This window comes from Argiope bruennichi, chromosome X1 (assembly GCF_947563725.1).
Source record: "Argiope bruennichi chromosome X1, qqArgBrue1.1, whole genome shotgun sequence".
In the NCBI taxonomy this organism is placed as follows: domain Eukaryota; kingdom Metazoa; phylum Arthropoda; class Arachnida; order Araneae; family Araneidae; genus Argiope; species Argiope bruennichi.
Window position 1 is genome coordinate 74,429,502 of NC_079162.1, and position 11,520 is coordinate 74,441,021.

General features: G+C 31.1%; 1 protein-coding gene across 1 annotated transcript; it reads left to right on the top strand.

Moving 5' to 3' along the window:
* The first annotated feature begins 2,383 nt into the window (after window positions 1-2,383).
* LOC129959284 (uncharacterized) lies at window positions 2,384-3,136 on the top strand. Its single transcript, XM_056072106.1, has one exon. It carries the CDS (start codon window positions 2,384-2,386, stop codon window positions 3,134-3,136), a length of 753 nt encoding a protein of 250 aa, XP_055928081.1.
* The last annotated feature ends 8,384 nt before the right edge of the window (window positions 3,137-11,520 follow it).

Genomic DNA, 11,520 nt, shown 5'->3' on the forward strand with positions numbered 1-11,520 from the left:
AAAAAATAGCAAATTTCATTTGTTTCGAAAAAGATTATTTATAGATATAAATAAATATTACAAATTTTGGGCAATACTGGGTAGAGGATCGATGCTAAATGAAATCTATGAAAGAATATCTATGTGATATTTTAAAATATTAACTATGATATATTTATTAAAATATATGATAAATTTTATTAAAATATTATGATATATTTGAGAAAGGTTTTAAGATAGAGGAGACATAAAAAATCTCAAATAAATGCTCATTGGTCAACTAGAAAAGTTATTACCTGTGCAACATGCCATGAGTATTGTGTGATAATATAATACAGAAGTCACAAAAGAAGTCTGATCTTAATAGCATTTAAAGTATAGTACTGTTTATACTTGAAAAAATAATATTGCTTTACAATAATTATAAGAGAGAAATGAAACTATTCTACAGCCTATAATGTCATACTTTTGCTCAATATAATACAGATATATCAGAAAAAGAATTTTTGTAAGACCCTAAATTGATTTAACAGCTTCAGAGCAATTATTGCAAATAATCCATAAATGTATATAATCATAATATATGTAGTCATCAGCGATGTATTTCAAAATTTATGGTATGAGTAGGGCCTATTTTTTTAAAAAAGCTCATTAATAAGCAATTTTAATTTGCATTCTGAGTTAATATGATTCAAAACAGTGAATAATATTAGTTAAGAAATTATATGTAGCTTGAGATTCTGTAGAATGAGACAATTCAGGTATAAAAAAAAAAAAAATGGTGAAAATTGAAGAGAAAAGCAAAATTCTCTATTAATAATTCTAGCCTGCATATTGAAATGATTTTTCTACACAGTATATCTACAACTATAGTCAAAGCAATGACCAAAGATCTAAGAATTATTTGCATTTAAAAGAAAGTTATACTTATCCAAAATTTCATAAAATGCTTAGGCATTAACAACATTAAATAGCTGTAAATCCAAAACTATTCTAATCAAAACTATAGCTTTAATTCAGTGCCTTAAGAACACTTAAAAAATAATAAGTGTCCAAAATTTCAAAGACATATATTTATGAATTATTATGTTTTGCATATGAGAATTATTAAAAAATGCGTTTCTCAAAAAAGTCATTTAAAGTTATATTTTATTAGAAATATACATTTAATTACCTTCCTTTAAAATTCCCTAATTTTATAAGATGCCTCTTCTTCATTCACAGTTTTATTAATTTTTTTTTCTGGCCACAGTTATTGTCAAAGCCTGCCTTTTAGCAGTAACAATACCCTCCTTATCGAGTATAAGAAAATATTTCTCTGTATGTTTGCCAGGAAGAATTGCCAGTTCATGGTGAAATGAAATCCATCATTAAATAGTGTTATTGCTGATCGCCCAAAACTAAGTATGCAAATGGAACGAATGTTTTTTTATGTAAAATTACCCACAAAAGATTAAAATTTTGCGAATGAAAATATCTGACTTCCTATTTCGTTTTCGAATATCGTCTTTTATAAGCATAGCATCTTAGAAAATTTTTTAACCCAAAATTCTAGGATTATTGCACGATTCTTTCAATTCTATTTGCCGACGAATTTTAAATTGTGAGCAATTTTAATTCTATCTATCCATTTCTATTTATCGTAGAAATAAAATAAGCACAGATTTAGAAGCATTATTAAATAAGCTTTCAAGTAAGGTAATAAGATAAGAAAAATGCAATTTTTGATCCAAAATTGTCTTTTAGATGCAATCAAATACCTTAAGTATAATTTCTAACGGAAAAAAGATGTAAATATTAATTAATTCGTTCTAATACACAGGTGCAGAATCTTGTGAAGAAATCAAAACATCGTGCATATTTAAAACATTTTTGTACGACACAAACATATGAAGAGTAATAATCAGAAAAATTATAAAGCGACCATTTTAGTATAGTTGTTTCAATCTGGTGTGGTATGGAGCATTGCTAATAGCAAAAATGAATGATTCATGTCACAAGGATACTAAATGAAAAATTTTGGAAAAATTATATGTAATTATCGAATTCAGAGGATCCCAACCCAAAGAAAAAGGAGTTGTGATTGTACTGTAGTGATCGTAGCGCCATCTTTAATCATGTCATTCTAAAGCGCTACCTATCTACTTTCCCTAATACAATCTATGTTATTACTTCTCCCGGGGAATCCCCGTTCTGTGTATACGTGCGTTAAGCAGCGATGTTCGATAGTAGTTAGTGTAATAAAGAGTTTATTTTTCTAATAGCGATGAAATGCTTTACACTACACTCTACATGAACATCACCACAAATGGTGACCCGGATAAGAAATCACGCATCTCTTTTGATTCAATTGGATTAATATTATCTTACTAAGTTTCGTTTTGAAACGAAAGCGCACTTCATGATGGAGGAAATCTCGGCTGTGAAGATGCCTAACTTCATTCCGTCCGACCCTTCACTTTGGTTTACGATGGTAGAGTCAACATTTGAATTGGCTATTCCAAAGCCAATTACAGCTTCTCGCACTAAATTCAACTACTGCGTGAGCACTTTGCCACCTGAAATCGCGATAACTGTGCGCGATATCATTCTTTCGCCAGATGCAACTGACCCTTACAGCCAACTTAAATCTGAGATAATTTCCCGATGCGGAGAATCAAAATCTCAGGAAATTCGTAAGTTATTGGCTGGAGAGCAGTTGCATGATAGAAAGCCGTCCGAGCTGTTAAGAATTATGCAAAGACGTGCCGAAAGTCACAATATTGCCGATTCTCTTTTACTGGAATTATTTCTTCAGCAACTACCATCTAATGTGCAATCGATTCTTGCCTCAATACAACCTTTGACACCTCAAAAAGCCTCTGAAATAGCCGACAAAATACTGGATATAACACCAAACCAGGTAAGTGCTGTTTCAAATGCAACTGCTACAGCTGATTCTGAACTGTTATCAGAAATTAAAATGTTGCGTAAAGAAATTGCACAGATGCGTCGCCATTCCAGAAGTCATTCACGGAATCGCCAACCTCGTTTTCGACGGAAAAGCCCTGCCAGTAATGATGATGATATCTGTTGGTATCATCGGAAGTACGACTCCAAAGCGCAAAAATGCATTCTGCCTTGCAATTATCAGCCAAACCACAACGGCAAGGAGTAGCGGCGACATACGCCTCGCCCAGTAGTTCTCGTCGCCTTTTTGTTCGCGATAGAAAATCAAATGTAAATTTTCTTGTTGACACTGGCAGTGATTGTAGTTTGATTCCTGCGACTAGAAATGATAAACTGTGTATTCCGATTCAAAAATTCTTTGCAGCAAATGGTTCCATTATAAATGTTTATAAACAAAAGTTATTATCTTTAGATTTAGGTTTAAGAAAACAATTTGTTTATCCTTTTTATGTTTGTGATATTAAAACTGCAATTATTGGTGCAGATTTTTTACATCATTTTAATTTGCAACCTAATTTAAGAAATCGTCGTTTAAATGATATGTATACACATATAAATGCTCATGCTATTCTTAATAATACTGATGTTCATTCTGTAAAATCTGTATTTTGTAATGATGATTTTTCAAAGTTATTGAATGATTTTCCTAATATTGTTAAAGCTCCATGTGCAAACCAAACTGTAAAACATTCTGTTATGCATCATATTGAAACTTTTGGTTCTCCTGTTTATGCAAAACCTCGTAGGCTAGCACCCGATCGCTTAAAAATCGCTAAAATGGAATTTCAGCATATGTTGGATTTAGGCCATATGCGGCCATCCAACAGCAATTATGCCTCTCCTCTACATATGGTTCCGAAAAAGGGAAGTGACGATTGGCGTCCTGTTGGTGATTTTAGAGCTCTTAATGCTCAGACCAAAAAGGACAAATATCCGATTCCCAGTGTTTTGGATTTTACTAGCGAACTACATGGAACCACAATTTTTTCTCATATTGATTTAGTAAAAGCTTTTCATCAAATTCCGATTGCTCCCGAGGACGTTCATAAAACAGCTATTTGTACTCCGTTCGGACTCTTCGAGAGCACTCGGATGCAATTTGGTTTGTGCAATGCATCAAGTTCCTTTCAGAGATTTATTGATGAAGTTACTAGAGATTTAGATGGTGTGTATGCTTTTATTGACGATTTATTAATTGCTTCAAAATCAATCGAAGAGCATAGACAACATCTCAGAGCTCTCTTTTCAAAATTAGACCATTATGGACTTACAATTAAATCTTCTAAGTGTACATTTGGTGTTCCTACCCTAGATTTTTTAGGATTTAAAGTTTCCAAAGAAGGTATTTCTCCAATTCCTGATCGAGTTAGTGCAATTCAAGAATTCCCACGACCCACTACACTTACTCAACTTCGTAGATTTTTAGGTATGTTTAATTTTTACCGCAGATTTCTTCCCAAGGCAGCTCACATATTATCACCTTTGATTAAGTTTCTTGAAGGCCATACTAACAAAAAGAAATCACCACGGCCAGCAAAAAAATCTGAAACTACTCTGCAATGGTCTGAGGAAGCTGATAAGGCATTTTCTAATGCTAAGAAAGCTCTTGCCGAAGCTACCCTACTCAAACATCCGATTCCTGGAGCTCCTTTAAGTCTGTGGACTGATGCATCCTTATTTGCTATCGGAAGCTCTTTAAATCAACTTTCAAATGGAATTTGGGAACCTATTGCATTTTTCTCAATGAAACTTTCTAAAAGTCAAACTAATTGGTCAACATACGACAGAGAACTTCTTGCTATTTATGCTTCCATAAAAAAATTTCGACACATGCTTGAAGGTAGGGAATTTTCAATCTATACTGATCAAAGACCCCTTACTGAAGCCTTTAAGCAAAAGCCGGATAAATGCTCACCTCGTCAACTGAGACATTTAGACTTCATATCCCAGTTTTCTACCGACATTCGTTATGTCAAGGGTACAGAAAACATTGTTGCAGATGCATTGTCTCGCATTGAAATCAATTCAATTTCAAAGAAAAATTTAAATTTTAATGACATCTCACTTGCACAGTTAAATGATTCTGAACTTAAAGAATATCTGAAGTCTTCAAATTGTAAAATAGAAAAGCAATATTTTCCCTTAGAGGATGTAACCTTGTATTGTGACTTATCTACTAATTCACCTCGTCCGTACATTCCAAATTCTTTTCGTTCAATAGTTTTTGAAAATATTCACAATCTTTCTCATCCTGGCATTCGAGCAACAAGAAAGCTGATTACTAAACGTTATTTTTGGCCAAACATGAATTCATTTATTAAAAATTCTGTTCAATCTTGTCATAATTGCCAACGTTCTAAAATTCAAAAACATACAAAATCTCCTATAGGCACTTTCGCTTTGCCAGATGCTCGATTTGCCCATATAAACATTGATTTCATAGGACCACTCCCACTATCTGATGGTTATAAATATTGTATGACAATAGTTGACCGATTTACCAGATGGCCGGAAGCTATTCCTACTTCAGATATAACTGCTGAAACAACATGTAAAGCCCTAATTCATAATTGGATATCTCGTTTCGGTTGTCCAGTAACTATAACTACAGATCAAGGTAAAAATTTTGATTCACATCTATTTAGACATTTGAATAATATTTTGGGCACAAATCGAATCCGCACAACGTCCTACCATCCCCAATCCAATGGACTTGTAGAACGTTTCCACAGGGCTCTTAAGAGTTCTATTATAGCCCATTGTCAACCAAACTGGACTGAAACTATTCCCATAGTTTTACTCGGAATTCGATCTGCAATTAAACCGGACATAAATGCCACATGTGCTGAATTAGTCTTTGGTACAACTCTCAGATTGCCTTCTGACATTTTAACCTCAAAAGTAGATCTATCAGTACCAACAGATACTTATGTATCAAAATTCAAAGCACTAATGCAATCTATAAATCCTATCTCAACGTCTAGACACTCGGTTAAACCTATTTATATTCATCCATCCTTAAGTACTTGCTCTCATGTATTTTTGAGAGTGGACAGTGTTAAACCTCCTCTTTCACCTCCTTACACTGGTCCACACCTTGTAATCAGCAGGAAAGATAAAACTTTTGTATTAAAAGTTAATAATAAAAATGTAACAGTTTCCATAGACCGTGTCAAACCTGCATATGTGTTGACAGGATCTAATGACTCGTTACCTTCTATACCTGCAACTATTCATAAAACTCAAGGTGAACTTTCTTCTAAAAATGAACAATTACCGACAAAACCAACTACCACTCGTAGTGGACGTCATGTCCATTTTCCAACGAGATTAATTACTGAGATATAAATTGTTATGCATATATATATATATTGTAACTGTAATTTTATGTATTTCATATATTATTGCATCTATTTACTTCAATTTCTATTTACCATTGAAACCATTATCCTATATTATACTTATTGTATTATGTGATGTTTTATTTTTATGCGCGTATAATTATCTTGTATTATTACATTTGTCGTTCTCCTTGTTCACTAGGGGGATACTCATGTAGTGATCGTAGCGCCATCTTTAATCATGTCATTCTAAAGCGCTACCTATCTACTTTCCCTAATACAATCTATGTTATTACTTCTCCCGGGGAATCCCCGTTCTGTGTATACGTGCGCTAAGCAGCGATGTTCGATAGTAGTTAGTGTAATAAAGAGTTTATTTTTCTAATAGCGATGAAATGCTTTACACTACACTCTACATGAACATCACCACAGTACTCCAATTTACGATCACCAGACTGAGGCAGAAACTTCAAAGTTGTGGAAATATTACTAAATGAAGAATACCATGTGGGTCAGGGAAACAGTCATTTAATAAGACTAGTATTCGACAATAGCTGTTCAACATTAGAAAGATGTTCCTGCCAAATAAGTGAGTTCAGCCACTGAGGCAGCTTCTGGACTAACTACTTGTAGGAGGTTCAGGCACAATGACCATTATGCAAGCAGACTAAATTTTAGAATGGAAAATTACCTTCAATGAGACTTCAGTTTGTATGAGCATACAATTCATCAGTAATGTCATCAAAAGAATGGGAAGTCATTATATACTACCTACGTTTATTAAAGGTAGTTACATACCTCATTAAACTTTAGCACCCACAATTCTTACTGCTTATATTTTCCTAAATTTAAAATTAATAAAATACCATTTTTTTCAAACTTTTTATATGTCTCTTGATTTACTTTAAATTATTCTTTAACAATCCTGTTACACCAGCATACCACATTTTTTCTTTTCAATATGGAACTTATTAAACATTTACATGCGTAAATATTAAATATAACGTGTGTAGATGAGAATGATTTGATGATTTCAAGCTTCTTCAAAATACAGTTTTTCGATGTAAAAAAAAAAAAAAAAAAAGAAGAAGAAGAAGAAGAAAATCAGCCGTTTGAAATATAACACAGCTTAGAAAATTTTTAACGCAAAATTCTAGGAATATTGAAAGACTCTTTCAATTCTATTTTCAGATGAATTTTAATTTGTGTGCAATTCAAATTCAAGACCATGTGATATTATTTTGTGTAATGTAAATTGATAAAAAGAATTAACCTGAAATAAATACCATAGTTAAAATCAGTTTCTCGAAGAAATTTCCCATTTGTAAAACCACATAAATAAAAATAAATAAATCATATTAAAATATTGCATCTCATATTTATATTACTAATTTTAAAAATAGAAACTGTAACCTTAATAGAGGCAGACATTTGAATAACATAAATAAAATGTATATTCACTTTAAAATACTGAGTGACTGAATACCTGTAAACATGTTATTCAATATATTTTTTAAATATGAACAAATTTTTATCTTGCATCTTCAGTGACAATGCAGACAACGTGAAGAAATTCATCTTACATCGTCTTCTCTTTTTCAGACGTTGATGTATACTGACAATGCCATCTATTGAAATAAAAATAAAATAATGATGTTTTTCTAACAAATATAAAACAATTTCTAGTGAAACTAACATTTACAATAGAAGTTAATTGCTCTTATCAGAAAACAGTTACAATAACACAATTAAATTAAGGAGTATGCACATAGTATCACAGATGAACGACATTACTGAAAGAATGAAATGGCATGGTTGTAACAAAGAAGCTGGTTTTTTGGCTAGGATAAATAATTGGCTCTTTAATATCGTACCATTGGAGACATGCATGCTTTATTTAGTTTTTGACTAACTAAAATTAATTATAGGCTAGACGGCTTCTTAAAAATAACATAATGAAATTTCTGTTTCATTAGGAGTTTCTCAGGAACGTTTAAAAATATCGCAGTTTCTTTTGTTTGATGGACTTTTTAATATATATATATATATATATATATATATATATATATATATATATATATATATATATATATATATATATACAGTTTTATTTTAATATATACTTCGATATAAAAAACACATAAATTAAGTAAAAACAGTTTGCGCCGGCGTCCTGGCGTAAGGGAAGCGCGTCTTTCCCGTGATCTGGGCGTCCCGGATTCGAGTCATGGTTCGGGCATGGTTGGTCTTCTGTGTTCTGTCTGTGTGGTGTGTGAATGTGCCCCTCTGTAAAATGGGGTTGTGCAAGCGAATGTGACGCGTGAAGTAGCTAAGTCGTACTCTTGGCCCTAGTTGGCGCTACTGAAAAAACAAGAGACGCTCACTCGGCTTAAATCGCTGACAGATAACTGATAGCGGGCTTGTAAAGTGCAATAAATCAAAATACAAAACAAAAAAGTTTACATATCTAGAATTGTTTCACATAAGTTACATATATTAATATCTCACAAAATAAATTATAATAAGTTACACAGGTGCCCTATAAAATATAGCTTTACATCAATATTTGGTAGATTTTCTAAGTATAAATTGACCTAAAATAATGGTTAAGAAATTGGCAGGAAATCGATTTCTACTTAAAAGTTGTTCTCAAATATTTGTAACAGAGTAAAGTAACTGAACTAAGATCATGATGATCATCATTCATATGCTTATGAAATCAACATTAAAAAAAAATTCAATGATATGAAAGATTGCTGATCAGTCGAAAATTATAAAAATTTGGTTAATTAATTACATTGGAGAAATTGGATACACATAATTGAGAAACCATTATCTTATTTTTATTTCAGAACCTCTACTGTAAACAAAAACAGACTATTGATAATGCAAACATTAAGTTTGGATAAACGAGAATAACAATTCTTCTTACATTCTGAACAACAAAAAAAGTAGATATCAAAATATAGAATTAGTTCTCAAATGAATAATAGCATTCAAACACTCCCACATAAATTCTAAACCTTATTTTTTTAGCCTTATAATGCCTGAAACAAATTTTAAATAATTTACAATTAAAATGCAATTAAGACAACAGTTTTGAAAGATAATAAAAAAAATAAATACGAAGAAAAAATAGATTAATATTTCTAATAAATTTCTAGAATAAATAATAAATTTTAAAAAATTTTTGTTAAATTAGAGACTTGTTAAACAAGTTAATGAATGAGAACAAGGCTTCAGAGCTTCAAAAACGCATTTTAATTATTTATATATTTGAAAAGAGAATGCAGTGAATTTACCAAACTTTTATACTTATTTTATATTTTTACAAACTGAGTTATAGAAAAAAACTTTTATTAAAAAATAACTTAACGTTATTTACCTATATAACAGGGATGTATACGAGGAGTTAAATTTTTTTAGCTAAAGAAAGAAATTGAAAGAAGTATAAAATATCACCGTACAAATTTATTTTAAGATTAAGTTTACAATAATTATTATTAGCCAATGTTGTCAGTATCATTACGTTTCTGCTCCTTCCGAAACCTCAGCCTGCCATTTTGACACACAGACAAATTTCCATGAGATTTAATAAACATGAGTTATATTTTTTCGAGTGTGCTTTTGAAGAAACATTGCATGGCAAACCAGGCAACGGCATTTGTTGCAGATTGCTGCTTACATAATTTATCTTTAACATCGAAAAATAGTTTTAAAAAATATCAGAAGGATTTTTCTTTTTTATATTCATACTAATATATATATATAAAAAAAAAACAGTGATAAAATCAATTATCAATCAACATATTGATTAGACGACGGCTGAATACTGAATGAAACATATTTGATAAGTAGCTATTGTTGCTACTCATCAGAGAATTGTATGCAAGTTCAGCTATATGTCTAAGTTGACGAAGTTTCGTCTGATTGAGTTCTCGGAAACAAGAGTTATGCTGTTAATGTTTTAAAACAGTACTTATCTAATGTACAAACTTAGTTCATTTCTAACATTTTTTTTTAAAAAGCAAACAGCTTACAGCGTTTATTAAAAATAATTACAAACCTTTGAATACAAATACTTGATATTATGCTTGTTTATAATAATTCCGTCTTTTTAGCAGTTTTGCTCGTATGCCGTTCGGGTGTTGAGAATGGGATCTCCCTGATTCACCCGAACGCCGCTTGAGCAACTCATTTTTCTTTTCTAATTCACTTATACTCCTGTATTAATTTATTTTTTCAGTTTGTAATGCAACAGATGGCTATGATGATCAATAAAGATAGAATTGCTAATACAGGTGAGGCAGTTTCTAAATAAGGTTTTATTTCTATTCTGATACACGGGAAAAGGCGCGAATTTCGTTTTCACTAACTCGGTGTATCGCATGCTCCAAATCCATTTCTTTTGAATTAGGAGTTAAAATTAAAAAAAACTGACCGACAATGAAAGGCTAACAATAGAAGAAAACTGTGATATTGGAACAAATAGTGAATCTAAAATTTCTCTAAATGATTCAGGCAGTTCTTTATCGAATTTGTCAAGAAATGATGATACAAAAAGTTTGGATGAACGAACTAGGAACATTTTTATAAACTTAATTCAACATACAAAGGCTGAATTTTAAAAGGATGTTAAATGAGGTGAGTGTATATTATTTTCTAACATTCATTTTTGTTAAGTCGTCGTTCCAGTTCATTAATTTTTCTAGAAAAAAGCCAACTTTAAGTAAAGTCATTTTTTTCTCGCAATAATAAAAATTAGAACTGATAAATTTTAGTTTTGTAAAAGTTTTGACCGCTGACCTGAGTTCATTCAATTTATTTGAATATAACGCCATTTATTAAAATATGCTTCTTTTTTTACACAATAGGCAGAAAAAAAAAGGAACTATTAAGTAGTTCAAGCTAACTTATTCTTAAAATTTAAAATATTAGAGATAATTATTTTTGAGTACACATTAGATACACGGATTCTATTGTAACAGCTGAACAACAGAGCTGAATATCCTTAACAAAATTTAATGATATAATCAACTGTCTGTACTTTGACATATAATGCCTTAACCAGAACTTCAGATTATGAAAAAATAAAAACGATAAACTAACTAATTTGGCATTATATTAATTTAAATCAATAAAAATATAAGTTTAACACCTAAAATAATAAGTTTGATCGATACTTATCATTATAAACTATCTAAAAAATTACACACACGCATGAAAAGAACTGATACTAGAATACTTGCAT

What these genes read in the sequence shown, in the direction of transcription:
- LOC129959284 (XM_056072106.1), top strand. Translation starts at nt 2,384, where the DNA reads ATGGAGGAAATCTCGGCTGTGAAGATGCCTAACTTCATTCCGTCCGAC.